The sequence below is a fragment of the Triturus cristatus genome, chromosome 4_2, assembly GCF_964204655.1.
Source record: "Triturus cristatus chromosome 4_2, aTriCri1.1, whole genome shotgun sequence".
NCBI lineage: Eukaryota > Metazoa > Chordata > Amphibia > Caudata > Salamandridae > Triturus > Triturus cristatus.
The window spans coordinates 168,307,557-168,334,805 of NC_140586.1; the positions used below are offsets into that span (position 1 = coordinate 168,307,557).

At 42.9% G+C, this 27,249-nt stretch overlaps 1 protein-coding gene across 1 annotated transcript in view; it reads right to left on the reverse strand.

The window, feature by feature from the left end:
- The window catches only part of MYO1A (myosin IA), a 357,566-nt gene that overhangs the window by 55,557 nt on the left and 274,760 nt on the right, over positions 1-27,249 (reverse strand). The window contains exons 22-27 of the mRNA XM_085600969.1: positions 21,648-21,734; positions 18,418-18,492; positions 17,394-17,528; positions 8,572-8,678; positions 3,950-4,082; positions 2,341-2,493 (exon numbers count right to left, since the gene is read on the reverse strand). Coding sequence (XP_085457095.1) covers positions 2,341-2,493; positions 3,950-4,082; positions 8,572-8,678; positions 17,394-17,528; positions 18,418-18,492; positions 21,648-21,734 — 690 coding nt within the window. The remainder of the gene's footprint in view (positions 1-2,340; positions 2,494-3,949; positions 4,083-8,571; positions 8,679-17,393; positions 17,529-18,417; positions 18,493-21,647; positions 21,735-27,249) is intronic.

Below are 27,249 nucleotides of genomic sequence, written 5' to 3' on the forward strand. Positions count from 1 at the left end.
CGCTAAAGATGCCACCAGGCCCGTTGGACATTGCAGCGCCGGTCCGACGAGGAGCGCCCAATGATGAAGCATGACACCCTAACAGGTGTGTGAGAGCAACAAGATCTGAAATTAAAATTTCCCTCCCAGATCAGATTTAACAGCTGGCCAATAGCGATCCCTACTAACTTGGCCATCAAGAGGAACTGTTCTCACCTGTTTTTCCTACGTAGACCCCAGGGAGCATTAGAACAGGACCTCTTTAAATAACCAGCTCTCCTGTCCCCCCCTCCTGATTATACGACAACAAGGACACACCTGTGAGCACAGGGCATGGGTACAAAGACAGCGGAGGAGCACCTCTAAGAGCAGCGGTGCACATCTGTACGGGACAGCGTGCACGTCAAAAAATATATTGGATTCCTACCTGTAAAGACAGCAGATTCATATTCACTTCTGTAAAGACCACATGGCACACCTGGAGGGACAAGAGTGTGTGTGCATCTGTCCGTATGACAGTGGGGACCCGTGAAGGTGGGGGAGCCTGTGAGTGTGTTTAGGCGTGGACAATATCTGTAAGGTGTGCGGCTGTGTGAAAGAGCACCTGTGAGGAAAGAAGTGCAAAAGAGTGTATCTGAGTGTTAGTAAAGGCAGCAGGGACACACCTGTAAGGACAGTGCGAGCGTGTCCGTGCCTGTCTGTAAGAGAACAGGGAGGAATGTGTATAGGCAGTGTATCCAGGGTGAGTTTGCGTCTCTGTGTGCGTGCTTGCATACATTTGTATGAGGACAGCAGTGTGTGCGCTCGTACATCTCTAAGGAGAGCAGGTGTGCAACGCCCATAGGACTAAAAGGGCTTCAGCCCCGCCACCTGTCCCCCCCGTAGTGTGTGTCAGCAGGTCTTTAAAGTCTATTTGCATATTTACATACCTTTGTAAACTGGTTACCGAGGCTTAGTGTTTTTTTCTGGTTCCAGTACCCCCTGGGCTCCCACTCTGCCTATTCCTTACATTTGTACTTTACATTTACTGCCTGAGAGTGAGAATGCGTTTCATAAAAAGGAATATAAAGTAGGGTTGCCAAAAGAAAAATGCCAGCCATGTGTTGTTTAAAGAGCCTGGAAAGACCTCGTCTTGACACTAAATAGGGTTATAAATGAAAAAGTATGTATTCATTTGTAATGTGACTTTTCTGTCTTTGTTCCCTTAAATTATCAGTCATGGATCATTCAGGCCGCCCTAGAACACAATTAAAAGTGTTTTCTATTTATATTTGCTGTTCGAAGTATGCACAGATAAGTGCTGAAAATATAGCTTTAGGTGACTGTTTATTTTTGTACCATCTGGACATCAAAATAATGAGCTGGCAGCCCTAATCATAAGACTGGAAGTTTGTTGCAGGATCAGCACATTATTCATTTCCTCCACCCTCGATGCCTGATTAATGCCATAATAGCAATAGTTTAACTTGTATCTGAAACCCTATGCCAACGTCAATAGCACGTTGAGTTACTTCAAGTGTCTGGGAATGCAACCTGAATTTAGACAACTCACCCCTTATTCTCACTTTTTGCTTTCACACTCACCCTGCACTCACAGCGAACACAATGCACTCATACTGATCACCATGCACTCACACCATTCACCCGCTCACCCTGCACTCTCAGTGATCACTCTGCACTCACAATATACTTGTGTTGTGCACCCTGTACCTCACCCTGCAGTCACACGAGCACACTACTCACTCTGCACTCATGTGACACTTCACTCATCTGTCCCCCTCGCTGCTCAATCTGCAATCTCACTTGAGCAAGCCCATCCCTAACCATGCATTCATTAGTTCCACTCTGCACTTACATCCGCACCCAAATTCATATGGTCACCTCACTCACCCTGCAGTTACTCCTCTTACCCTACTCTCACACTGTTGCATCGCTCACCGTACACTTACATGGGCACTTCTGCCACCCACACAGCGCTGAGGGTTAATGTGCCTGCTACAAAGAACGTGTACCATGCAGATCACAGACCTAAGTGTGAGTAAACTTTGACTAGTGCTATAAAAAAATGAAATGATTGTCAGAAAGGTGCTAAAGAGAGATGAGGTGCATTGTAGGTGTGTGGTAGGGAGAGAATTCATAGAGAAGTAGGAAATGGGGCAGGGGGCACCCAAAAAAACTGTTGCACCGTATGCGACCAGTGCTAGGGCCAGCCCTGGCTGGGATTGTTAGCCCCCCGATGTTAGGTTCTAGTTGCACCCCTAAAGGATAGCAAATGCACATCTGTAAGAAAAGCAAGGGGGGCGTCTACATGAGCACATACACTTCTCTCCACGTCCTGCTCCAATCCCAGGCACGCCTTACCTCCGTAAGATGGATGGCGAGGAGGCCATCGCTGTATTTGCTGACAGAGACCCTGGCGATATCGGCTACATTGATAGAGGCCTTCGGCTGGGCAGACTTGGGGTCGGCGAGGATTACCTGAGCGCTTGTCAGTAAGAACAACATAGAAGTTGCCTACAAGAGAAGAGAATCAGAAGACAGTGACAAGAATGAACGAAGGAAGTGCAGCAATGGTGCCCGTTTGAAGCTCAACCCAAACAAGATGGCGGTATCAAGCGACTCACTATGGGCAGTCATAAGACGTTCTCAGACTGGTAGATTCAGCATCGAGGCCAGGGACTGAATAACGCCGTATAAGTAATAATTTCTTAGATAAGCCAATCCAGTTATCTGCCATTTAGTGCTGAGCTCTCATTTCATATAGCAACTTAGACCTAGGATCAGCAGAACCCTTAACAAAAATATTTTTTATTGTAGTAGGAGCATGTCTAAATTGAGGTGCTGTGCATAGAACAGTACAGTGTGTGGTAGACGGGTAAGACTTGATTACAGAAACCAGGATGGATGTGCGAAGGGCAGTGCTGTACAGCACTCTAATGTTGTTTTTGCATATTTACAGCACACATATTAACTATTTTATTATCCAGTACACAAATGGTTTCACACAGCTAAGGTGAACTTATTTCCGAAAGACATCACGTTCCGAAAATAAATCCACATGCTGATTCCCAGAATTGTGGCTGGTAGAGTATTACATATATAGGAAGTGCACGTGTTATTGCGTCCATTTTGCAAGTGCAAATAATTTGCCGCATATGCAAGTGTAGGTTTACGATTAGAATTGTGGGCATTTCTGGGGAGGTCAGACAGTAACCATAGTTGACGCCTACATTTGATTTTCGATCCAAAAAGGCACAAAGATTTACTTGTCAAAGACTTTTCCAGGGACAAAATGGAGAGGGGCACATTGAGTTTTAAAGGAAAGGTTTTTTCTATGGGGAAAGATATTTTTCTCGTAGAGAAAAAATTAAAACTAAATTACATGTGCTGATGCATTTACGCATGGATCATTTTAGACAAGTGGAAATCCAACAAGCAAAAATGTTACATATTGGAGAGCTCCACAAAATGTACTGTGTCATATTGAATGTGAATCACTAAACCTTGGAAAATCTCAACATTTGTTTGTATCGGACCTTAAGTGCCCTGCTCAGAATCAACCTCCAGGCTCCCAGTCATTGAGTGAGTTAGGCGCTGGATCACCTCACTTGTCCAAAATCTAATAAACAAGTTGAGTACATCGTGATGTGTAGCTGGGAACAACATGTGAACACCAGATGTTAGAACTGCCTTGGGTTCATGAATGGGCAGCACTCACATCAGAGAGTCTTTGCATGCTTCTCACTCTACATGGCAGAACAGAGCTGTATGCGGGTGTCCAGAGGGGGGAAGGACAGGGGATGGAGAGACAAGACCTCTACCTCTCTAACAAGCACCCCGCTGTGAAAGGAAGTGGTAGTGGGACGTGTGATAAGAGTGAACTAGTCCACACCACAACGTCTAGGTGACCCCATCCCAAGATGTCTGCCTTTATTACTGGAAGCAGCTTCATGAAAATGCTCCACCTCACCTTGCCGTCACTCCGGTTGACCTTACGCACGTTATCTGCCACGACGATCTTCCCCTGAATGCTGCTGCCCAGCTTCTGATACTTGGCGTTTTTCTGTATTCCCAAATAGTCTCCATTAAATGGCACTGAAACGCTGCGGGAGTCAAAGACAGACAGCTGTAAGCATGGTGAGGAAGATGTCCAGGGCCGGACTGGCCGTAGCAGGTACCGGGCATTTCCCCGGTGGGCCGGAGGGCTGGGGGCCAGTTTTGTGCCCGCAAGGGCCGCTTTTCTCACTGGGGGATGGTTTTGCAGCAGTGCTGCAATATCGCCCCCTGTAAGAAAAGCGGGAGCGGAGCTTCTTGCTGGCACCCCTCCCCCTTCCCATCTGCTCCCAGGGCAGGTTGAGCAGCAACCTGCCAGGGCTGGTTGCAGTTCCCAGTCCGGCCCTGAAAATGTCTTACTGACAGTAGTAACATTCAGACACGAAGGGGTTCGTTCCTGGTGACGTGGCATGCCCAGAAAATTACCTCTCATGGAATTTGGAATGAGATGCAGATCTTCACACTAGACAGTAAAAAGTTCACTTATCAGACCCTCCAGGATTTCGCGATTTGCAAACAATTCTCGAAATGGGCACTTTTGTAAAAATGCAACGATTTTAACAAAGGTTCATGCAAAATATGTTACAAAAAAACTGGCGGTCACCCTCTCTTTACTGGCTCTGTGCTACCACTCAGCCAGTAAAGGGAGGGTGAGGTGCAGCAGTGGTGTTAAATTCCTATGTCGCCTGCCTTTGAAATGCACCTAGCTCCCTCCTGAACAATTGCCTCACATGTTTGTGTGCCCCCTGCGGACCCTGCAGGCCATTGAAAGGCTCTCCTGTCTCCCTTGGATCCCCATTGTCTCCCATTAACTCCTAACCTCCCCCATGTCTCCTATTAATCTTTTTACAAACGCTCAACCTTCTCTGCCGCCACCCCCCGGCTCCGCTCCTGCTGCCCTGCACGCGTAGGATGTTTGATGCCAAAAAGAGCAGGTTTCAAATTGTAATCTGCTATGGCTTCCTCCGATTCCAGGCGCTGTGCTGCTGGAGACTCTGCAACGTTACAGACTGTGACACTGCACGGTCTCCAGCAGTGACACTACACAATCCTTTAGTATTTTTATGGCGGGCACACTTTTTGCCCACTGCAAAAATACTGCGTATTTTGGCCCACACATTTTGCCACACAAAGCCGCAAAATCCTAGGGGGTCTGACAAATGCGGGCCTGATCTTTGAAGGTAGCAAATATGCTGGTGTAGTTTACTTTATTTGAAGGTTTTATATAGCGCGGACAAGACTCTTACGAGTAACAGAGCGCTTTACAAGTCATAAGAGCAAATCCAGAGCTAAACAAAACAAGATCTAAGTGAAAGAGTTATACAGATGTGAAAGTCATAAAGATTAAGCTAACAGAAGAACAACTGAGGAGCGTAAAGACAGCCTACGTCAAGCACAAAATACAGTAAACAGTTAAAGAGTTCATGTGAATTTAGCCATGAGGATCGCTTTCACTTCTTTTTTGAATGTGGCAGGGAAGGGTTCATTCTTGTTTCACTGGGCAAGGCATTCCACATCCTAGGAGCCATACCCTAAAAGGTTTGGTTATAGTTTTTTGGGGGGCAAATCTTTGTGGTTTCAGAAGAAGAGTCTTGGCACTCCTGGAGGCTCTGCTGCCCGATGAAAGCACCAATTTCTGAGCTAGGTAGTGGGGGGGCATTGTGGTAGAGGGCCTTGTGTGTCATACACGCGATTTTCAGATGTATTCTGGCCTCAAACGGAAGCCAGTTGTGGGCTCTCATGTCTGGGGAAATGTGGGAGTTTCTCTTTGAACCCGTGATGAGTCTCGCAGCAGAGTTGATCGTGGCTCTTAGCGGGGCTGTCGATGGCCTAGGGAGGCAGCATAGGGTTACCGCCCTATATTCCACGCGAGGGATTACTACTTGTTTGTAAATTATCCTGTCTGGCATATTAGCAAAGCATTCCTGTCCAAACAGGTCTAATGTGTGTCTGTTGGACTAGGCTTATGTGTAACATATAAACTAAAACATAACATGTATGTACATTTTTCAGCAGCACACTTGCCTATTTTATGTTAGGGTTAAGAAATTAGACATATTTGTTTAATTAATGTTAAACATCTCTCATCTACCTTAGTGTCTGATTTAGAGTTTTGCAAACGGGTTACTTAATCATTACATGGCTGGTATCGTGTCTGCGTTATTACAAGAGCATTGCATCCTATGGTGCTTGTAATAAGGAGACGGTATATCCGTCATGTTAAAGAGCATTGCATCCTATGGTGCTTGTAATAAGGAGACGGGATATCCGTCTTTAAAATGTATTTATTTTAAAGAATCTTCTCCTGGATGACACTCAGTACGGCTTCCGCAAATATCACGGCACGGAAACTGCCCTTCTCAAGGCAGCCGATGATATTAGAACCATCCGTGATCAGGGCATGACAGCACTGCTTGTGCTGTTGGATCTCTCGGCAGCCTTTGACACGGTCGATCATAAGATCTTGATCGACCGTGTCGGAAAGAAGGGTATTGATCAGTCGGCAAAAGAGCTGCTCTCGTCATTCCTAGCCGACAGAACACAGGTGGTGACCCTGGGTCCATACCAGTCAACCAAGCTGTCACTCCCTTGCGGAGTTCCCCAAGGCTCTTCCCTTAGTCCGACACTATTCAATATCTATGTGTCGGACCTTGCAAGTATAATCAAATCAGCTGGGATGAGCCTAACCTCCTACGCCGATGATACCCAACTGGTACTGGCCATCAAAGGTAAGGGGACAGAAGTGGCAGAACACTTTCAAAATACCATGAGTCGGATAGGAGAGTGGATGACAGGCAATTGCCTAAAACTTAACTCCGATAAAACGGAGGTTGTCATCTTCGGATCCCTCTCACCGACCTGGTCTACTCTCTGGTGGCCCCCTGAGTTCGGCACTCTACCTAACCCAACTACCAAGGTCAGGAATTTGGGAATCATCTTCGATGATCACCTCAACTTTATGGCACATGCTAATAAAGTTGCAGCTACCGCCCACTACAAATTGAAGATGATTAAAAAAATCATGCCATTTCTTCCAGATGATGCTGCCAAAACTCTGGTTACTTCTCTGGTCCTCCCTTCTTTGGATTATTGTAACTCACTTTTTCTCAACAGTCAATCCAGAGTTACAAAAAAACTCCAAACTATACAGAACGCGGCAGCACGTCTTCTGACAAAAACACCCAAGTTCGCGCACATCTCGGAAACTATCAGGACCCTCCACTGGCTATCTATTAAGAACAGGATCACATTTAAATCCCTCTGTATAATTTATAAAATCCTACATGATCAAGGTCCACACTATTTGAAAGACCAATTCAAACTGTACAAACCCACTAGACTACTCAGATCTATGACTCTCAATAGGCTGGCGGTCCCTCGTTCTAAAACTGTCTCATGGGGTGATCGCCGCTTTATAGTAGCAGCACCCAAGATCTGGAACACACTGCCTCAGCAAATCAGATCTAGCATATCTTTAATTCAGTTCCGTAAGAGCCTGAAAACATGGCTCTTTAATCAGTGAACCCCCTGATCTTCTTGGCTTAGGAGAGTCAGATGCTTAGTCTAGCGCCGAGACGCCCACGGGTATTTGTTAGCGCTTTACAAATGTCAAAAAATAAATAAAATAAAAATAAATAAAGAGCTTTGCATCCTCATTACGTGGCTGGTATCGTGTCTGCCTTATTACAAGAGCATTGCATCCTATGGTGCTTGTAATAAGGAGACGGGATATGTGTTATGTTGTGATAGAGTAACCCGTCCACCAAACTGCAAATCAGACCGCTGATAATATCTTTCCTTAATATTTTCCTTCTTCCAGCCCCCTCATGAAAACCATGATGTTTCTATTACATAATTTCTAGAGCACTTATATCTGGACCTACCAGATGTTACTCAAATGTGCAACCAAAACTGTGAGCATTTAAAAATGTTTGTGACTGCTCTTTGTGTGATAATAGAATGGGTGTTCACCAGATCCATATAGGACTCCTTGATGCACCCCTGTTAATGCTTGCAGTTTCCACTCAAGGTAAAACAAAGATAGAACCATCAAATATAATAATGAATAGCACATGAAAGCAAGTTCAGCATCCTCATTTCGTTGATTTAATTGATTATTTCATTGATTTGTACTTCTTTGGACCTTCTTTAATATGGCGTAAGTATGCAAGTAGAATTTAGTCCATGTTCCTGGGGTAGGTCAATCGAAAGTCTTACAACTCCATAATAAACTGTCCCTAACGTCTAGGTTTTTAGCACCTTAAAAGGTGCTTCTCTCACGTTTTACCATAACTACTGGTTACTGCTGATGGATTCACTTAGCAAGGCTCTGGGGCAAGAAACTCACAGAACACAAGTTTCAGCAGAGTAAAGCTAAAATTACGTTTTTAGGGCTAAAAAGGTCGTGAGTCGCCCACCTGAATCTGGAGTGTATTGAAGGAGTGCATAGAACATGCAGCTAGTCGGAAGTGGTGCCAGCTCTTGCCAGTCTTTTCAGGTGACCACAAATTAGCCACTCTTCCTGAGTCAGTGTCTTACCTCTTAATGTATGATGTCTTCTTGTCTTTCAAGAGCTCGCTTGCGCACAGCTTATCTTCCAGTATGGTTTTTCTCGTTGGAGTGAGCTGGTCGCGATATTTTTTACACTGTCAAGAAAGAGATTCAGTAACATGCACCCTGTCTCCAAAACCACACATATCAGGCAGGCATATAAAAGTGTAAATATCACTCTTTTGGGAAGACCATAGGAGGTTCTAATATTCAACTTTCTCACTTTCATATAATTTATACACAATTTTAGATGATGTTCAGTACCAGCCTCTTTTGCTAGTAGATATCGTATTTCAGATGCAATTGAACAAATAACGTGAGAAATACTGTAATCATTGGATTTAGTTGATCCCCAGGTGGGATCCTAGGTTAAGATTTCTATGCAGAAGCTGGCCACCGGTCTGCAGGGCCGGCTTTCGGGCAGTGCGACTGGTGCGGCCGCACTGGGCGCTGACATGTGGAGGGGGCGCCGACCTCATGGGGTGTGCTGTGTTTAGCTATAACTTCTGATTGGAGCGATGAGGGGCACTTTTGCCCAGTGGCAATGAGAGAATCCAAGTAGGAGGTCTTGGGGGCTGTGGCGCAAAAAATAATTGTCGTACCGGGTGCCACCAGTGCTAAAGACTTCACTGCCAGTCTGTACAAATGTGGAATACCAGATGCGGCACACAGAACTTTCGAGCGGAATACCCTTATAATATTGTAGTGGACAGGCATATTATATATTGGTTCTACTAAACAATAATTTAATATATACATTATTTACACAGCAAGATGGCTGCTGTTTTCAAATCTTATATATCAAGCCGGAGAACAGAGATATAGTAGTCCACATATTGAGTACGAAATAAGATTGTCAGGAGATGGGTAGCGCAACACAAATAAATACTTTTTTAAATCTATGGATATGAGACTATAGTAAATAATGATTGTGGATAGAGAAACAACATCTTGACTTACGCAATTAGGTTTTATGAGGATACGTTAGATGACGAGCAGAGGCCTAAGAGGGTATGTATACCCGACATAAGATGGAGCTGGATCAGCACGCTGGCTCGCACACACCGTAGCACTGTCCTCGTGTTTGGAGACCAAGAAACCAAGTACGTGTTGACGACTACAGACATACATGCGTGTTGTAGGCATATTGGATCTTTATATCACGGTAGTGACTGTTGAACATTTGACTTCTCAGAAGTCTTTGGGATGTTCGGTCATATCTCGGTAATCACTATTCCGGATATCGGATTTAAGATGAGACTACATCACCGTGCTATGCTGTACCCACCGATACATAAGATGAGGATCATCACTAGATAAAGAATTGTATAATCTAATGATATGTTGGTTTGGTTTACAGTGTGATGATACCTTTTACAATTGGAGCATGAATACATATATGAGAGCAGACTTCTTTTTGATGGGTGAGATATTGGAATAGGAGGATATTGTGTACCAAGATAGGTTCATGTAAAGCTATATCACTGACATTAATATTCATTATCCATTTATAATTAGGTTTACGAGGATTTTTGGGAACTGGCAAATTTATACAACAACAGTATTTTACAGTGAGACAACTTAAGAACAGGTGAACTGGTATGAGGACATCTAGGCACTAGAACAACTACACAAGTTATAAGGTAGCACTGAGCTGTGGCTAAACAACATAGCATGTCTACGGCCTCACCACATAAGGTTTGTGTTTATTTCACTGGTTTGGGGATTTATTTGGATTGAAGTAGGATATTGTACTAACTAATAAAATAGCATGTCTATCGATGCATGATGAACTATGCTTTTTCTCTCTTTAATTTCATCATCAAAAGTGCAATTACCTTCTAGGTGTTAACTCAAGGAAGAGTACACTTTCTTACCTACTAACCCACCAGAGGATTAGGTTCTTGGCAATATATTACAGAATCTTAGAAAATTCTTATATACGTATCAGATGAATTGGTAACTGGGAACTATGTAATGTGCAGATCTCTTTTAAATGAAATTCGAGCTTAAGGTTTATTTTTGTAGCCCTGATGAAGTCAAAGGTTCATGTACCTAATGATGAAACACGTGTTGGCTACGGAAATGACCAAAGTGACTACTGAATTTAGTGAAACCATCTAATCTCATCGCCGACTGATTGCCTACCGCCGTGACCTGCCTGCTGTGACCCACGTGACCTGCTGCACAACCCGGATGCAGTGTCGAGGTGCCGGCAGAGGCCGCCGGAGGCCGAGAATTATTTCTTATCATAGAACTGGGTTTTCGTCCCGCTTGCGGCCCCGAAGGTGGAGAGGTAGTTTTGGAGCCACACTGTCTCCTAAACCGCTGCCGCTATCGCCAACGTGCCAATGGGACAGAAGTGATCCCGCCTAATATTAGGAGAAGAACGCCTGCACCAAGTAAGACTGCTGCATCCAGAGCAGCTTGCATCAATGGCCTGAAGTGACGGAAATATGCCACCAGCCCCTAGCAGAGACAGGGGATAGGGGGTTCATTTGAGTGGCCCCCCAATAAGGTGCTGTGGGGTGGCCGTCGTCAACAGAAGGACTGGATATTGAAATCGGAAAACAGGAGCAATAAGTGAAGATACTTTATTGGACAGTGGCAGTCACGGGTCACAAGGCAATGAGTCAGTAAAGCTGGTTGGTGAGCAGAGGTAAGTACTTGGAAAGTGTATGAGAGTGAGATAAGTGTGGAAAAAGGAGGTAAACGTCAACTGCCCTATTTTGACCTGAGTAAAAGCTGTCGTAGAAGAGTAGGATATAAAACTGGAGAAAGTGGTCTGTGGATATCCTATGAGATACGGTGGGCAAGTTATTTGAAAGAAAGATATGGCTTTAAGGAAAACTAAAGCACGTTAGGGGCAAAATAACCGTGTAAAGCCCATCGGAACTTCAGAAGAAGTAAAAGAGAGGGAAGGAACTAAAAACAAGAAAGAAGGAAACAACAGCCGTGTGGAGGAAGCAATTCCAGGGACAAGTCGTAAAAAACAGATTGAACAATCACAGACTAAAACTCCCAAGCAAAACAATTCAAAAGTGGAGCATTGGTTACTAAGTCAATAAAAGATTTTGTAGGCAAATACTTTAAGAAGAGCCAACCATTAACTAACTCTCAATTACGGGTGAGAAAGCAAGCAGCAGTTGAAAGCCTGACATCACAGGATGCGTAGCCGTCATACGTTTGCCACCAGGAAATAACAAATATAAGAGATCTACTGCTAGAGCCAAGACTGTCCTCTTTACCCCGTTTTTTTACCGACCCTGCATTTTGAAACTCAGAGGGGGAGGGGAGTATAGACAAAGTTCATAGTACTACGGGGTCGATTAACAGGGAAGGAGTACATTTGGAGATAAATAAAAGAATGGAATCGCCCACAGCCATAGCGAATGATCCGACTGAAGGGTCAATATCTAATCTTGAGATGACAGCAACCTCAAATGCCTCAATGCTGGAAGTAATGTTGATCCTACAAAAATCTTTGCAAAGACTGTTGGAAGTATCAGTGTTGAACAGTGACATTCTAAAAACCCAGAAAGAACAGTTAAAACTAATTGTTGGGGAACTGAAACAAATCAAAGATCATATGCCTTCGATAGTTAGATCAGTTATTGAATAAAAGCTTGGGGAAGGTGTACTCCACCAGAGGGGAGGGGAGAAAGAAGTGACTCAGCAGAACGAAAACCAGTCTGTCTTCATTTCACATAATCCAATGCTTATAAAGAAACTAGGTGAAGCAAGGAGATATAAACAATACATACCTAGGACAAAGAGATTGGAGAAAAGGTGTAGGAAGGGGCAGAATATGGATAGAAAACATAAGAAAAAGAAAGCCACAACTATAGAAGGAGGGCACAGCAGGGCAGTAAACCCCTCCCCAAAAAGATCACAATGTAGGAAATTCAGAGATAAAAATGGGTTTTGGGAATGTAAATGATACGGAGAGGAAGGGTAGTGAGCACAGGAATTTGCCAAATAGATCAAAGAACCCCAGAGTATAATTTATTATTGCAAATGAGTGAGATATTGATATTGATAAATCAGTAGAAAGAAATGAGAGAAAAGAGAAAAATGAGGGAAAATAGGAGACGTGCATCCGGGGGGGCCAAATAACCCTAATAACGACTAAAATAGTCAAGAAGGTGGTCCCTCTGAATGTAAAGTGCAAATGGCTAGTGGCCAGTAGAGTGACTCTTTTGGATCCCACCCCAGGGTATGAAGGTATTGTCATAGTTAATGTGTAAATGCGGGGGGGGGGGTGGAGATAAAAAGTATAAATTAGAACTGGAAAAGTTTGAAGAAGATGTGCAAGATATAACTGAGGTACACTATAGAGATCTGTTCATACTGATGGGAGACTTTAATCACAAATTAGATTCTCGAGAAGTTGATCGATACTATAAAGAGTTATTGGCAGCTTACAAGATAAAGCCCGCTTGTTTTCCTTGGAGGGAGGCACGTTTCGCAAGATATAGCCCTAGCAAACTTCCTGGGCTTACAGGCCTAGTTTGCATTAATGGAAGGCTGGAGACAGATCAGCTAGCAAGTCGTACATTTAGGATAGGCAATCAATTATGCCCTATAGATTATATGTTTAACATGCATGGGACTTTGAATTGATTAGAGACTTTGAGGTAAGGAAAGAGGAGGGAATTGACCACTGGCTTCTAACACTTAGGATTGCAGGAGGCAAAAATTATTCAAGAGACACAATTATCCCTCTGCAATTTGATTATACCAGGCGGCTCACCACTTGCCTGACAGAGGAGTGTATGGGAAAATTAGCGGCGTTCTAGAAGGGTCAGACAGAGATTATTCCTAATACTGATAATCAAGGGTGGTTCAAAAATGTTATTTCTGAAGAGGTTTAAGGGTGGGCCTAAAAAAAAAATAGCCGTAGGGGTCATAGAATGGGGAGAACCCCGAGTAAAATCAAGAACTGGTTCAATGAGGAATTCAGGAAACTAAAATTGAATATAAGAAAAAAGGAAAGACAATTGAGAATAAAGTACTATTTATGTACGTTTAATAGCCTACAGAAACTAAGGAAATAATATAAAAATGTGTTAGGGAACACAAAAGAATATATAAAGAGAAGTGCTAGGGAAGATTACTGGAAGCTATAGAAACAAGAAATAGAAAAATGTTCTGGAAGCTAGTCCAAGATGGATCTGGTAAGAAACAGGGGACTATGAACTGTGTGGTTACAGAAGATACCTGGGAGAACTATATGGGGAAGGGGTTTATCCAGAAAGACAGAAAGATACATCATGGATAGAGGTGGGACAAGACATCAGGTCTCTTTCACAGTATGTAATGTAAGACAAATTATATCAAAGTTAACATTAACCCAGGCAGCTGGCCCGGATAATCTTCCGGCAGTAATTATAAGAACTAAACCAGATTGGTGGGCAGATTTCTTCACAAAAATGTTAAATAGAATCCTTGACTCTGGGAGAATTCCAGAAAATTGGAGAGGAGCAATTATTAGACCTATCCATAAATGAGGAGATATAACGATACCCAAAAGTTACAGGTTACTCTATCTTCTGGATATCAGTGAAAATGTGTTTGCGAAAATAATTTTGGAAAAACCTAAGGAGTGGGCTGAGGACAATCAAATTGTGTCTCCAGAACAGGGTGGCTTTAGGGAGGGCCACTCCACAATTGATCATTGCTTTGCGTTATGGGCTATGGTGCGGAAGTCGATGGAACAGGAGGGTAGTTTGTTCTGCTGTTTCGTAGACTTCCGGGCCACCTTTCACCTGGTAGACTGAGAACGGCTGTGGGAGATGCTAAGTGACGTGGATATCTCTACGGGTCTCCTGTCCATAATACAAGGGTTACACAGCCAGAATTGGGCCCAGGTCTTTCTGATAACAGAGGGAACACTGTCACAGAAGATATCGTTAGGAAATGGCTTTAGACAGGGGTGTGTCTTGGCCCCGCTGCTTTTCTCCTTGTTCATAGCAGATTAACAAGACATTTTGAGAACAGTGCGGGGTGCCATCAAAAAAATAGATGGGAAACATATTGCATGCTTACTTTATGCAGACGATTTGGGGATTTTGGATCAAACAGAGATAGGTCTGCAAAGAAAGCTTAAAGGCTCAGTGAATACTGTAACCGTAAGAAATTAACAGTAAACTTGGAAAAAACTAAGATTCTGTGTTTTGGTAAAAAGAGGAAGGATTTCAGCTGGGTCCTAGGCTTGTTAAAACTGGAGATTGTGAAGGAGTATAAATATTTAGGAATCTGGTTTGAGAGATCTTTGAAGTGGAAAATACACCTGGATGCACTGAGAATTCGGGCCCTAACCTCGGTTAGTGGTCTGAGAAAATTTAATAACAGCTATGGAAAAATGACAGATAGACCAGTTCTGAGAGCTTACATGGCTATGGTACCTCCTCAGTTCCTATATGGTGCTGAATTGTTATATATAAGTGGCAAAAGGAAGTGAGATGCTGAAGATGGGAAATGTGTAAAAAACATTATTGTCCCCACCCAGATCCTCCATGATCCAGGCAAAAAGAATAGAAACCTGAATGGTATCATGGGAGAAAATGGCAAGTATGGCACTAATGAGGTACTGACAATGCCTGGGCTGTGAAGAGGATCAAAAATGATCCTATTGGTGCAAATGTGAGATCCTACAGAGTGAAAGGAAGTGGGAAAAGGGGGCTAGGGAAATGGTTGCTCTGGCATGTAGGGAATTGAAGATTGACGTGGGCCAGCAGAACTTTCATCCTACCATAAGCAAGAAGCAACTTAGGATACTAGGGAAAGAAATATCATGTGACCAGGATCCACAATATTTGATAGAGAAAAGATCTGTATGTTTGATTAGGTCATGGCAAAATGATCAACAGTTCCCATATATGTATATACTTCCCAATCACTGGCTTGGGAAATAACTATTAGAGGTAAGAATTGGAATTAACCCTTTTTAATGCGAATGACAGGATTAAAAGGGTAATGATAGACCATGAAGGGAAGTGTACCTGTAACCTAGGCACAAAATTTGATAAATTGCACAATTTATTAGACTGTCTAAAAGTTCTTGATGTACCAAAACTGTGTTTACGGCCAATCTTTTTAAAATATCAGGTTAGAAATCGTGTACAGGCAGCAGATTTGTTAACTGAAATGCACTCATTAGATGTAGCATGTGCAATAGGGAAGTTAATGCTTGAAGTTAAAAAAGTTTTAAAGATGTGTGGAGCTGAAGCTTTAGTACCGGTATTGCTTGGAGGAAATACCTGTATACCTGTTTTTATAAAAGGTATTTGGAACGTAATTCTTTTTTTTAATAGATCGTCTTTTTAGAAGATTTTTAATGGAATTGGAGTTTTACACGGTTGTTACATAGACTATATTTTGAGATGGGTTTATAATGGTAGATCGATTTGTTTGCATGTTTATAGACATTTAAGGACCTATGGTCTAAATAAACAATCTTTTTGACTGATTGATCTAATGTCATGTGAAGAGGAAAGAAGAAAAAGACAAAGAAGCATTACCGTATTATGTAATGACGTCATTGGACATTGCGTTGCTCAGGGCTCCTATTAATCTATGAACCTCGGTAGCCATACCTGCACTGCCCTAGCTGTAGTTATACTGATCCTTGAGGTAATGGCTGCTGCAACAGTGCCCACAAATATTTAGCAAATTAATTTTGCTAATTGGTCAAGGGCTGCTCCATTATCACTGAGATGGAAGAAAAACTTGCATGTGGTATAGGGGTCTCTGATCGCCCAGTGAAGGAGACGAATTTATGAGACCCAATGAAAAGGTCTGAAAATCCATGAGAATTTAGAGGAGAATCACAGACGATTTGTTGAGGAGACGCTTTAGTGTTATTAGGGAAGACGGAGACCTAGAAAAGGAGAACGAGGGTTCTGTAGCTAACGACAAAGGGATTGTGAGATGCAGCCTAAAGATGTACGTGACAATTTGTGAGCTACTCCTAGTGATCAGAAAACTATGGGCCAGATGTATGTAGCTAGCATTTTGCGATTTCCTAATTGCAAATCATAAGGATTCGCAATTAGGAAATCGCAAAATCCAATGTATGAAGGTGTATAAACACCTTTTGTGATTCTTAGGGGGTTGCAAATGGCCTACTTCATGAATATTAATGAGGTAGGTCGCAATTTGCGAACCCCCTAGGTATCGCAAAAATCACGGGGATGGTGGCCTGCTGAGATCAGCAGACCACCATGTCCGTGATTGCTTTTCAATAAAGCAATCTTTTTTTTGTAAAGCAGCCCATTTTCCTTAAAGGAAACAAGATGGTTTACAAAATGAAAAATGTTCTTTTCATTTTTTAAGAGCACGACGGACCATTGCCTGCTCTTAAAAATGGTTTTACAAACATTCACAAAGGGGAAGGAGTCCCTTGGGGACCCCTTCCCATTTGCTAATGGGTAAAATGCTAATGCTTTGCGACCGCAATTGCGGTCACAAAACATTCATACATACCAATGCGATTCAGTATTAGGAAGGGATGCCCTTAACACGCCCCTTCCTAATACTGAATTGCAAACCCACTTTGCGATTTGGTAACAGGTTACCTAATCGCAAAATTAGGTTTGCTGCATCAGAAAAGCAATCTGCCCGTTAGCAAACACAAAAATGCTTGATACATCTGCCCCTATTTCCTTAGACTCATGCTCGCTTTTCCATGGTGGTGAAGCCACACACAGCCGTAGGAGGTCCATGTACTAACTTAGACCATGACATCAGCTTTTTTTTGCAACCTGACACTGATGATGGCAATGCCAAGGTGCGAAATGGGCTCTTACTTTCCAGAGCTTGAAAATATTCTCCAGTTCCTTATTGGCTGCTCCTAGGAACTGGTACCGGGAAGGCGACCAGGTGCTGTCTGTAGGTGATAACGGAGGAAGCTTGTTCTTCATCCCCATGAAGTACATTTGCAACTAGAGAAGAAGAAGGCGGAAAAGAAAGAATCAACGTGAGAGCAAACACAAACATCGATGTTTTTGCGGGTTACTATCTGCTCTTTTGGAGATCCCTCTTCCCCAGTGTTCCATCATCAAGTCATTGCTCCATTCCCTGTCTTACATCATCAATGTTTTAAATGACAAGTCTCTCCATGGGTCATGATATCATATGTGAAATGGGGGCTAATCTGGGTACCAGGAATGCTTCCATAGGCTCGCCTTTAAATATTTCTATTGCTACAGTAGAGTAAGTGGTGCATGTCACAGGGCAGAGGCCTTCTCTCTGCTGGAGGTGTGCCCATCAGACAGCTGCTGTGCCACCTGAGATTTATTGTGCCAGTTATTATGCACTATTAGAGTTATTGTGTCAAAAAGCATGCATTATCAAACAATTACTAAGTCTATACCTGTTTTTTTCATGTCCCCATATTACAAAAGCAAACACAACTTGCATTGTTGCCCTATTTTTTAGTCTGACTAAATTTCATTCTAAATAATCGATGATCTTTAAGAACTGCTGAGTTCCTGAATGTAAAGACGCTTTGGACACTTGTCACCCCATGCCGAAGAAGCTAGTCATTTCAGGGTTTCATCACTGGATAACAGAATGTTAGTCTTCTATGATCACCACCTAAAGTGACAAAGATTTCATTATCCAGTCTGTTTCCCTGCAAAGGTGTCTAACAAAGGTATAGTCTGGCCATGTCAGTGTCAGATTTTAGGGATAATTAATGGCTATATTAATGAGGTTCCTACAGAATCGTTGTATGTAAATATCTCATGTCTCATTGATCCAGCAACCCTAGAACTAAATGACACAAACCTGTTTTGCTGAAAATCTGAAAAAATGGCCCTGTGGACTCACAATTCTCCTGTAGATGAAGTTGGCTAGTGTGGCGGAGGCGTTGGAGCGGAAGTACTTCCTGTACTGCTTACGCACCTGTGAAGAGAACGGTGAAAGGGTGAATAACCCAGCTGGATTTGCTGCACTACCTTACTGTAATAGCAATACTGCAGGGATGTGGCTACTGATGCATAAGGGGTAGGCCATTCAGAAATCAGGTGATTTCAAAAGAGGCCGGTGACTGTTCGAGAACAGCTGAGCTGGGGCACAGTCCCTCAGATGGTACGTGATGCACTGTACCCTCTATTGCCAGGCCTGTCTGTGAATCGCCCAATTTCCAAATGTGCAACTATGCACCCTGGCTTTTCACCTCTGCTTCCTGTTGTACACCATTCTGTGCTGCTCTGGTTATTACGTGCTTTAGGTCTCGCCTACAGAAAGCAGTAGCTCTCTGTTGCCAAAGAGACCTTTTTATACTCAGTAGACTAAGGCTCTCATTAGAAGTGGCCCATTCATTCCAGTAGAACCTATAGCTGTAGTTTGTAAATTATAAATTTCTCAGGAACACCACTGGTGAATCGTAATCCATCTGGAGATGTTTTCTTCTGCAAGCGGACAAAGTCTCCAGGTGGAATAACAACACAAAAAGTAAGATTACTGCATGTTTTTCCCCACAAGCTTGTAATTCCCGTTATTGTCCCATCCATGGAATTATTGGGACCCACTGTAAAGTTAATTCCGGGGCTGACAAAATATGGAGATTACTTATGGACATTCGTAATGAGGGCCTGAGTGTGGACTATGGATTCCACCCATGCTCATAATTTGAGGCCTTCCTTGTCTATCACAGTGCCCCGCCCATGAATAGATGGCTTTCCTCTCTTTTCTTGTATTTGTCCAACCCATGGAGCATATTGGTCTCACCATGCTTTCGCTGGATGAGTTGTAGCCCTCCACTGATGACATGAGGAGACTATTTTTTTATTTTGTTTTCACAATTCCATAGGAGTACACGTTCTTCCACCTCCTTCTACTCTGCTTAAAGTTTTTCTTTATTTCTTTTCCCTTACCTGAGGTCCCAGAAGCAGCCCACTACTCTCCAGCAGCTCAGGTTTGCTGAAATGCTCCCTGTGCACGCTCTTACCTACCAGTTCTCATTAACCATACTTTTTTTCATTTTTGGAAATTATTTTTGTGAGATCACAAGAGCTGCTCATTCCATCCGACCTGCACAATATTTTTGTTTTTTATGTACTGTTCCAGAATGACCACTCCAAATAAAATATAAAGATGGCTGCGGTGTTTGCAGACACAGCTGTATTCTTGAATAATTTTTCATACAGCAAAAGAAAATCATTGAAAGATCCTCTACTTACTTACTGTGTGTGTGCACATGCATACACAGAGCCCATCATTGAATGATCATTCTTTTGCTTTAAGAAAAATCCTTCCAAAATGACTGCTGATTTTTTGCATATGCAATTGGGGGGGGAGAAGTATTCACAAACCTAATAGGGTTTATGAGCAAGTTTCAATGCTTGTTTCTTATTTGCCCCATGTACCATCTACTTGCTATTATCCCCCCACCCCCTTGTTCAGCTGTGTCCTCATCATCTACCTCTCTCACTTCCCTTGGTTTTCTATGAAAGCGGAGACTAACAACATGCATCCTTATTTGCCCCGGTGCCTTTCTGCCCATTCCCCAAAGCTTGACTCTCTACCCACAAGCCTCCGTGGCATTTTGATCTCCTCCTCTCTACCTATTCCGTCTTCCGCTCTGTCACTTTCTACACAGCTCCCCTCTACGTCACTCGCGGTCTGCTTCTCTACCCTTTTGTCTCTACCCTACTATGCCACCTATTTTTATATGTCTGTTTTGCATGCTCTTTTACCTCTTTCTTATCTCGTTGTACTCACGGGGGGTTTATTTACATGCCCACTGCGCTGCCGGTGCGTCCCTTTTTTAGATGCACTGGCAGTGCAGAATGAGGAGAAATCTTCGTATGTCTCCTTGTTTTTTCCCCTTTCTATGCATTTGGTCATTCTGCAGCACTTAGAAAGAGGAAAATGCCTTTAATGATTGTTTTGTGCAGTAAGGTGTGCCTTCCTGCACAATAACAATAATTGTCGCAGTGCAGGCACCCTTGCAAAATAACACAAGGGTGCCAGCACTGGCGTATGGCAGCTAATTGTGCACCAGCGCAGGGGAAAGCACATGGATGCATCGTTTTGTTGTTAATACGGAGCATTCCTGTGCTTAGAAAACGATATTTTTCTTGTAGATGAGACCCCTTTCTCTTTACATGTCGCTGGGTCTGTGCTCACTTTTTCGATCTGCACTCTGTCCCTCCTACACAGCCCACTGCCCAAGTGAAAGGCTGCGTTCATTCAGTTCTCTCCAGGTCGAGCACAGGGTTCTTTGGCATGAAAGTAATTCAGTAATAAACAAAGTCTGCAAGTCTTTAACATGCAAAATGGCCAATTTATCATTGACTACACTGTAAAGAAAGAACACTAAATCAATACACATTATAACCTCAAATTAAAAACAAGGAAAACCATGTGTGCATGCAGATAAAAAGATGATATTTTGTAATGAGGTTTCAATAAAGGTAGAACAGTACACAAAGGGGATATTTCAAAATATATATATTGACAAAGGTGTGGTAATACATGTGCAAAGTAAATATAGTGTGGAGGGTGAAAAGATCTGTGAGGGTGGAGGGGTTGTGCAGTAGCCGGTTTTAAAATATGATTATTGCAGAAGTCAGGAAATACAGGTAAATAAAAGTAATTTGGAAAAATGCGGAATACTAACAATTGTAAATGAAATTCTTAACAGGTTTTCTTTGTATCTATGCCTATGTCTGCCACGCCCCCACTTTCACCTTCCCTTGCTGGCTTCCTCTATTAGCCAGTCTTTTTTCCACACTATCTGACACTGCCCCCTCTAGCTCTATGCGTTTTCTCTCTCTGCGCTGTCTTTTTTCACTGTTTGCTCCTGGTTTTCACAACACTGGATGTTTCACCACACTCCATCACTACCCGTCCTGTCCCTATAATCTAATGCTGCTTTTCTTTCACTTTGTCCCCAGTCTCTCAGTCCTTTCCCGTCTTCACCCCCATGTTCCCTGTTCTCAGCCTCCTCCTCTTCCTCTCTTCATCTGCCCATCCGTTTTCTAGCCTCTCTACCGTTGTCATGCTGTCTTTCGCACCACACTCACATTGGCTCTTTTGTAAAGGGGCCTTACCTTGAAGCCCTTCCAGTAGGCCGCAATGGTGACGGAGGCTCGGTCGTCAACCTTAACTTGCTTCAGCTGTCGCAGGAGTCTCCGCGCCTGAGGAAATAGCCATGAAATAATAAAACTGCCCCAGAACAGGCAGACAGGTGACTGGATATCATTTCGTAGAACAATTTGCAAGGGGGGGGGGGGGGGGGGTTGCAGTGGGGGGTGCTATTTTCCCCAATGTTGTATCTCCTTGAGAAAATTTATCCCAGAATTTTAGTATACAGATATAGGATAGATGTGCACGCAGCCAATGTAAATGGGAATACTATATACAGTCAGTGGTTACCCTGAAAATCTGGTGCAAGGTGGAGGGAGGACAGGGGGCATAGCACAGGACCCAGCACCCACAGCAGTGCAGAGTCCTCCAGCCTCTTGGTCCTGGAAGTGTCCTCAGCCACCAGCCATCTTCACCCTGAAAGCCAGTGTGGGTCTGAGAGGGGACCCCTAACATACTTTTCAGAGGGTCCACCTCAAATTTCGGTACGCCCCTGTATGAAGGTGCAGCCCTCGAGGACCAGAGTTGTACACAACTTCTCTATAAAGTGGCGCATGGATTTGGAGTTATCTGTCACACTCCTTTGATTATATTAACCATCACATTCCTGGGCATCCTGACACCCGTATCACAGTTTCCTCTTTATTTAAACTCACCAACTTGGATTTTCAGGATGAATCACATTAAATGTGCCCCCCTCTTCCATTTCGAGTTTTTTTTAAATAGGGTATATTGAGTCAACTACTTATTGCCGTGTACAATAAGAATGTTATATATATATATATATATATATATATATATATATATATATATATATGGTTTGCATGTTTCACTGCTGGAGCAATCCCCATGCCTGCGACGCTGGCGCCGCAGTGGTAGCAGCAACCACTCAAAATGATTACGGTTCTTTCCTCCAAGCACCAATTCAAAGAGAGAAGAGACGGCACACCAGGAAACGGCACAAACGAACTTTATTTGTGCGCTAGCTTAATCCAGGACGACGCGTTTCGGCGTTAGCCTTTGTCAAGTAACTTCCTGTATTCCAACAGCTGTAGAAATACATGCTCGAGGTTAATAAACATAAAAGAAATACTACTATTGTATAGCATAGCATGAAACGTAATTTCGAACAGAAATCTTTTGCCTATAATTGAGTCAAAATGGCAATCATAGCAAAAATCTAATCAACAATTCATGAATTAACAAACCATTGTCATGACTTAGTGCGGTTGCATGCAAAAAGAACGAACAAGTCGTATTTCCAACAATTAAACATGACGAGTGTGCATATTGCAGATAATTTGACTCGTACTTCTTATGTGTCCACGTTTTAGATATTTACAGTGCAATTGCTATCCAATAATCCTGCCATGTCGAATATTTGCATCGTTAATAAATGAACAATAAAGTTTTCAAAATTCTAAATTGTTAAAATTCGACATGTGTTCATGATTCTCTATTGCCGTTATTTTACACAAAGATCAACATGATGAGAAATTAATCATTCCCGATATATTTGGGGATAAAAAACAGTCCCCAGTGAAATAACATGATATTATCGCAATTGCGCTTTCATGATGGTGGTATTAATTCTCATGTGTCTAATTGTGTACTTTTATTTTTATGTTTTGGCAAATTCATGTGGGCAGAAATTTTGTGGTGGTTTAATTCATGTGGGATCCAGGAGGTGGCCCTTAATAAGTGCTAGGTATAGGGAGTGTGGGAATGAAGTGCATAGTTACAAATGTGAAGAAAAGGAGGGTTTTTTTTTCTCTCTCTCTAGGACCTATACAGGACAGAATGCCTCTACCACGATTGTGGCCATTGATTAATACGACCCCCATTGGGGCACGCAAAACTATCCGTAAATGTCCTGTGACCCCGACTAGGTAAAAGAATGTGAAATCTAAAAAAAATTTATAATACCGTAACCATTAAAATCCCAGCCAAAATTGTTGGGAAAGAAAACTTTGGTACTTCCATGTAGAATGTGGTGAAAAATAGCAGATGGTGGTGTGTGTATAACTGTATATGCAAGTAAATGTATGTTTGATTCTTTATTAGCATGAGTGACTATGTGTGTGAGTAACTCTATGGATGAGTGGCATTGTGTAACAGGATGTATAGGTGTATGAGTACCTATGATGAGTGAGTACATGTATGTATGGGTGGATATGGGTGTGTTAGTGAGTGAATGACTGTCTCAATAGTGTCTTTATGAGTAACTACATATGTTTTAAACTAGTATATGTGACTATTGGTGTATATATGTGAGTATATGTGAGAGTGAGAGATTGAAAGAGTTCCTGTATGAATAAGTATGCGTTTCTATAAGTGATTGTTTAAAAGACTAAGTATGTGTAAGTTTCAGTAGAAGTAAGTGTGGTGGTGTGTGTATAACTGTATATGCAAGTAAATGTATGTTTGATTCTTTATTAGCATGAGTGACTATGTGTGTGAGTAACTCTATTGATGAGTGGCATTGTGTAACAGGATGTATAGGTGTATGAGTACCTATGATGAGTGAGTACATGTATGAGTGACTGTATTGGACAGTTGGTGAATGAGTGGATGTGTATGTGGATCTTAGAATTACTGAAGAGGTTGTTGTAACTGGTATTGGTATGTCCATTGTTTTGAAAATTTTAGTCTCTATTTTTGAATGTGTGTATCAAAGGTTATATTAGGGTGAGAGGAGGTCTGCCACTCTATCACAAGGATGATGTCATCAGTGATGTCATCAGTGATGTCTTTTGAAATGTCATCTGTGATGTCATGAGTGATGTCACTGACCATGTCATGAGTGATGTAATATGTGACGTCATCAGCAGTGCATTGCGGGCGCGCGAGTTATAGTTAGCTGAACTAACTATAACGGGGGAATTTCAATGGTTTTGTACAAGTGAAAAGTCCAGCTAACTATAACACCCCTGAAACCTATGGTTTTTTCAGTGAATTTCTGAGGTTTTTTAAATGCTAATTCCTAACTATAACGTGCCTGAAACCTATGGTTTTTTCTGTTAATTTCAAAGGTTTTTTAAATGCTAATTTCTAACTATACCTACAGAGATAGGACATGTGAAGAAAGAAAAAAAAATGCACAGAAAGAAACAAAAGAAGTGCAGAAAGAAGCAACAGAAGTCCTCAAATACGAAGATAAGTGCAGGAAGAAGGATAACGTGCAGAAAGAACAAAAAGAAGAGCAGAAAGAAGCCTTGTTGCAAAATCATCCTGTACCCTCAACTTTTTCAGACGGATAGTGGTGGTAACTGAGTCTGACTAACCAGTCCTAGAGCCAGTGCTATGTTAAAAGACACTTAGAATACAGTGAAAACACCTACATACACTAGGGAACATTATGCGTTGGGGTCCCCCTGTGATTAGCCTTACCTCCTCTATAAGCCCCTAGTATATAATAGGGCATGGGGATTAAAACTACCTCTTAAAACAGGCCACAGGGCGTTTTTGCACACGTTAACTCAGGCCCCGTCCCCTCCTTTCACCATTGTGTAAACACGCCCTGTGTCCGTTTTTAGTTGGGAGATTAAGTTCATTTGAGTCCTGAGGGTCCCTAGGGTCCAACTAGCCCACTAGGTACCTCCAGTAAGTGCCACAGAGCTGCGTTGCAGAGAGGTGTAAAAAGTGGCACGGCCTGGACCACCTCTCTGCAATGCAGCTCAGTGGCGCTTACTGGAAGCACTTGGTGGGCTAGTTAGCCCCCAGGGGCCCTCAGTATTGAAGGGAAATTATATCCCCAATTTAAAACGTGCCATGGTGCGTGTTTGCACACGTCACCTCAGGCCCCGTCCCCTCCCTTCACCACTGTGTAAACGCGCCCTGTGGCTGTTCTAAGTTGAGAGATTAAGTCCCCTTGAATCCTAAGGGTCCCTAGGGTCACACTAGACCACTAGGTACCTCCAGTAAGCGCCACAGAGCTGCGTTGCAGAGAGGTGTAAAAAGGGGCTTGGCCTCAGAACACCTGTCTGCAGCGCAGCTCCCTGGCGCATACTGGAGATGCCTGTTGGGGGCGCGTTTGCAGAGTGCTGCATGGAGGGGGCATGGCCTCCGGCACGATGCCAGTCTTTTATTTATTTTATTTTTTTAAGAAGGGGGGCTGTGTGGTTCCCCTTCTTATTCTAATTTATTGGCCCTGATGACCCCATCCCCCAGGGCCTGTCTCCTAATTATATTTTTTTGACCCCAATCCCCAGGGCCGGCCACTGTTTTTTATTATTTTTAAAAAATATATATTTATAGACACGCCTAGGACATGCTGGACAAACCGTACTTACCTATCACCATGACGATTTGCGTGATATTCATTAAAAGGCGACTATGCATGCAATTAATCCACGTGGAATGTATTTACACCACTAGTGAAGCTCTGACATGTCTGATGCTCTACCGTGCCTAATCCCGGTAGACACCCTTGTCGTTTATTTATACAAACATGGGTAGCTATTGACGGGCACATTTAATACACATGCACACCAAGCCATTCAAAGGGGATTCGACAAAAATTCGACCAAAACTATGCAAGAAACCCCCCTCACAGTTAATAAAACACACATCCACTGCCGGATGTGTAATACTTTTTATTTTACTCTCTGGAAAGGGGACGAACATCACTTGCGAGTCACAGCGCGCTCCTGACAGAGCCCAATGCTGTGTTACACCCACCATTGCCTGCCGAGTGCCACACACCTCTGTATTGTATTCCACTAGCTAGTGCATATGCTATGACACTCTCTAGCCCATGTGCACTGTAACACCACCCCGTGAAAATGTCATGCCACACTTGTCTTCGCACGGATTATATTGCCCCATCTAACGTGCCTTCCTCGATGCCTATGTTATAACGCACAGTGCTATGCCATACATATTACAATTTGGGATCCATATCTTTGTCACAGTGCATATGCAAAGTTACACTCCCCAGCACATATTTTATATTACAACTTTAGAGACTAGTTAGGTTACACAACACTGCCCTGTGCATATTACACTCCAAGGCGCATATCGCATAGCACGCGCTAGTGCCTGTGCTATCTCGCGCTCTCCAATGAATCTGTCATTGCGCACAATGTATTGCATATTATATTTCACGCCTGGTTCATCTTATATCACACTTTTTGGTGCATAGTTTATACCATACACTATATCTAGTTTTCATTTTCAATCGTGCTCTCAGGACTATGTTCTATATAACACTGTGTTCACCTACCCTTTTCACGGGCATTACATTTTGCGATAGGGGGTGGAGGGTCAGGGGGTGTTTTTGCCAAGTGAGCCCGGAGTCACAGTCACTAACGTCTTCTTCTTCCTGAATAAAAGTGAGATTATGCTGCATACTTGTTCATATTTTAAGTAGTTTGCACAGACAAAATGTTTTAAAAACAATAAAGTTTCTAATACCCGCCTTCTCTGAACAGTTAGCTTGCTGCCCCGTCCCCCTCCTCCCTATCCTCTGTTGTGTGAATCCATGGACTAGCCTCCTCCCTCCTGCCATGCATGGTCTGATGTGCTGCCACTGCCCTCAATTTAGTATGATGTACCAGTCCACTCCTC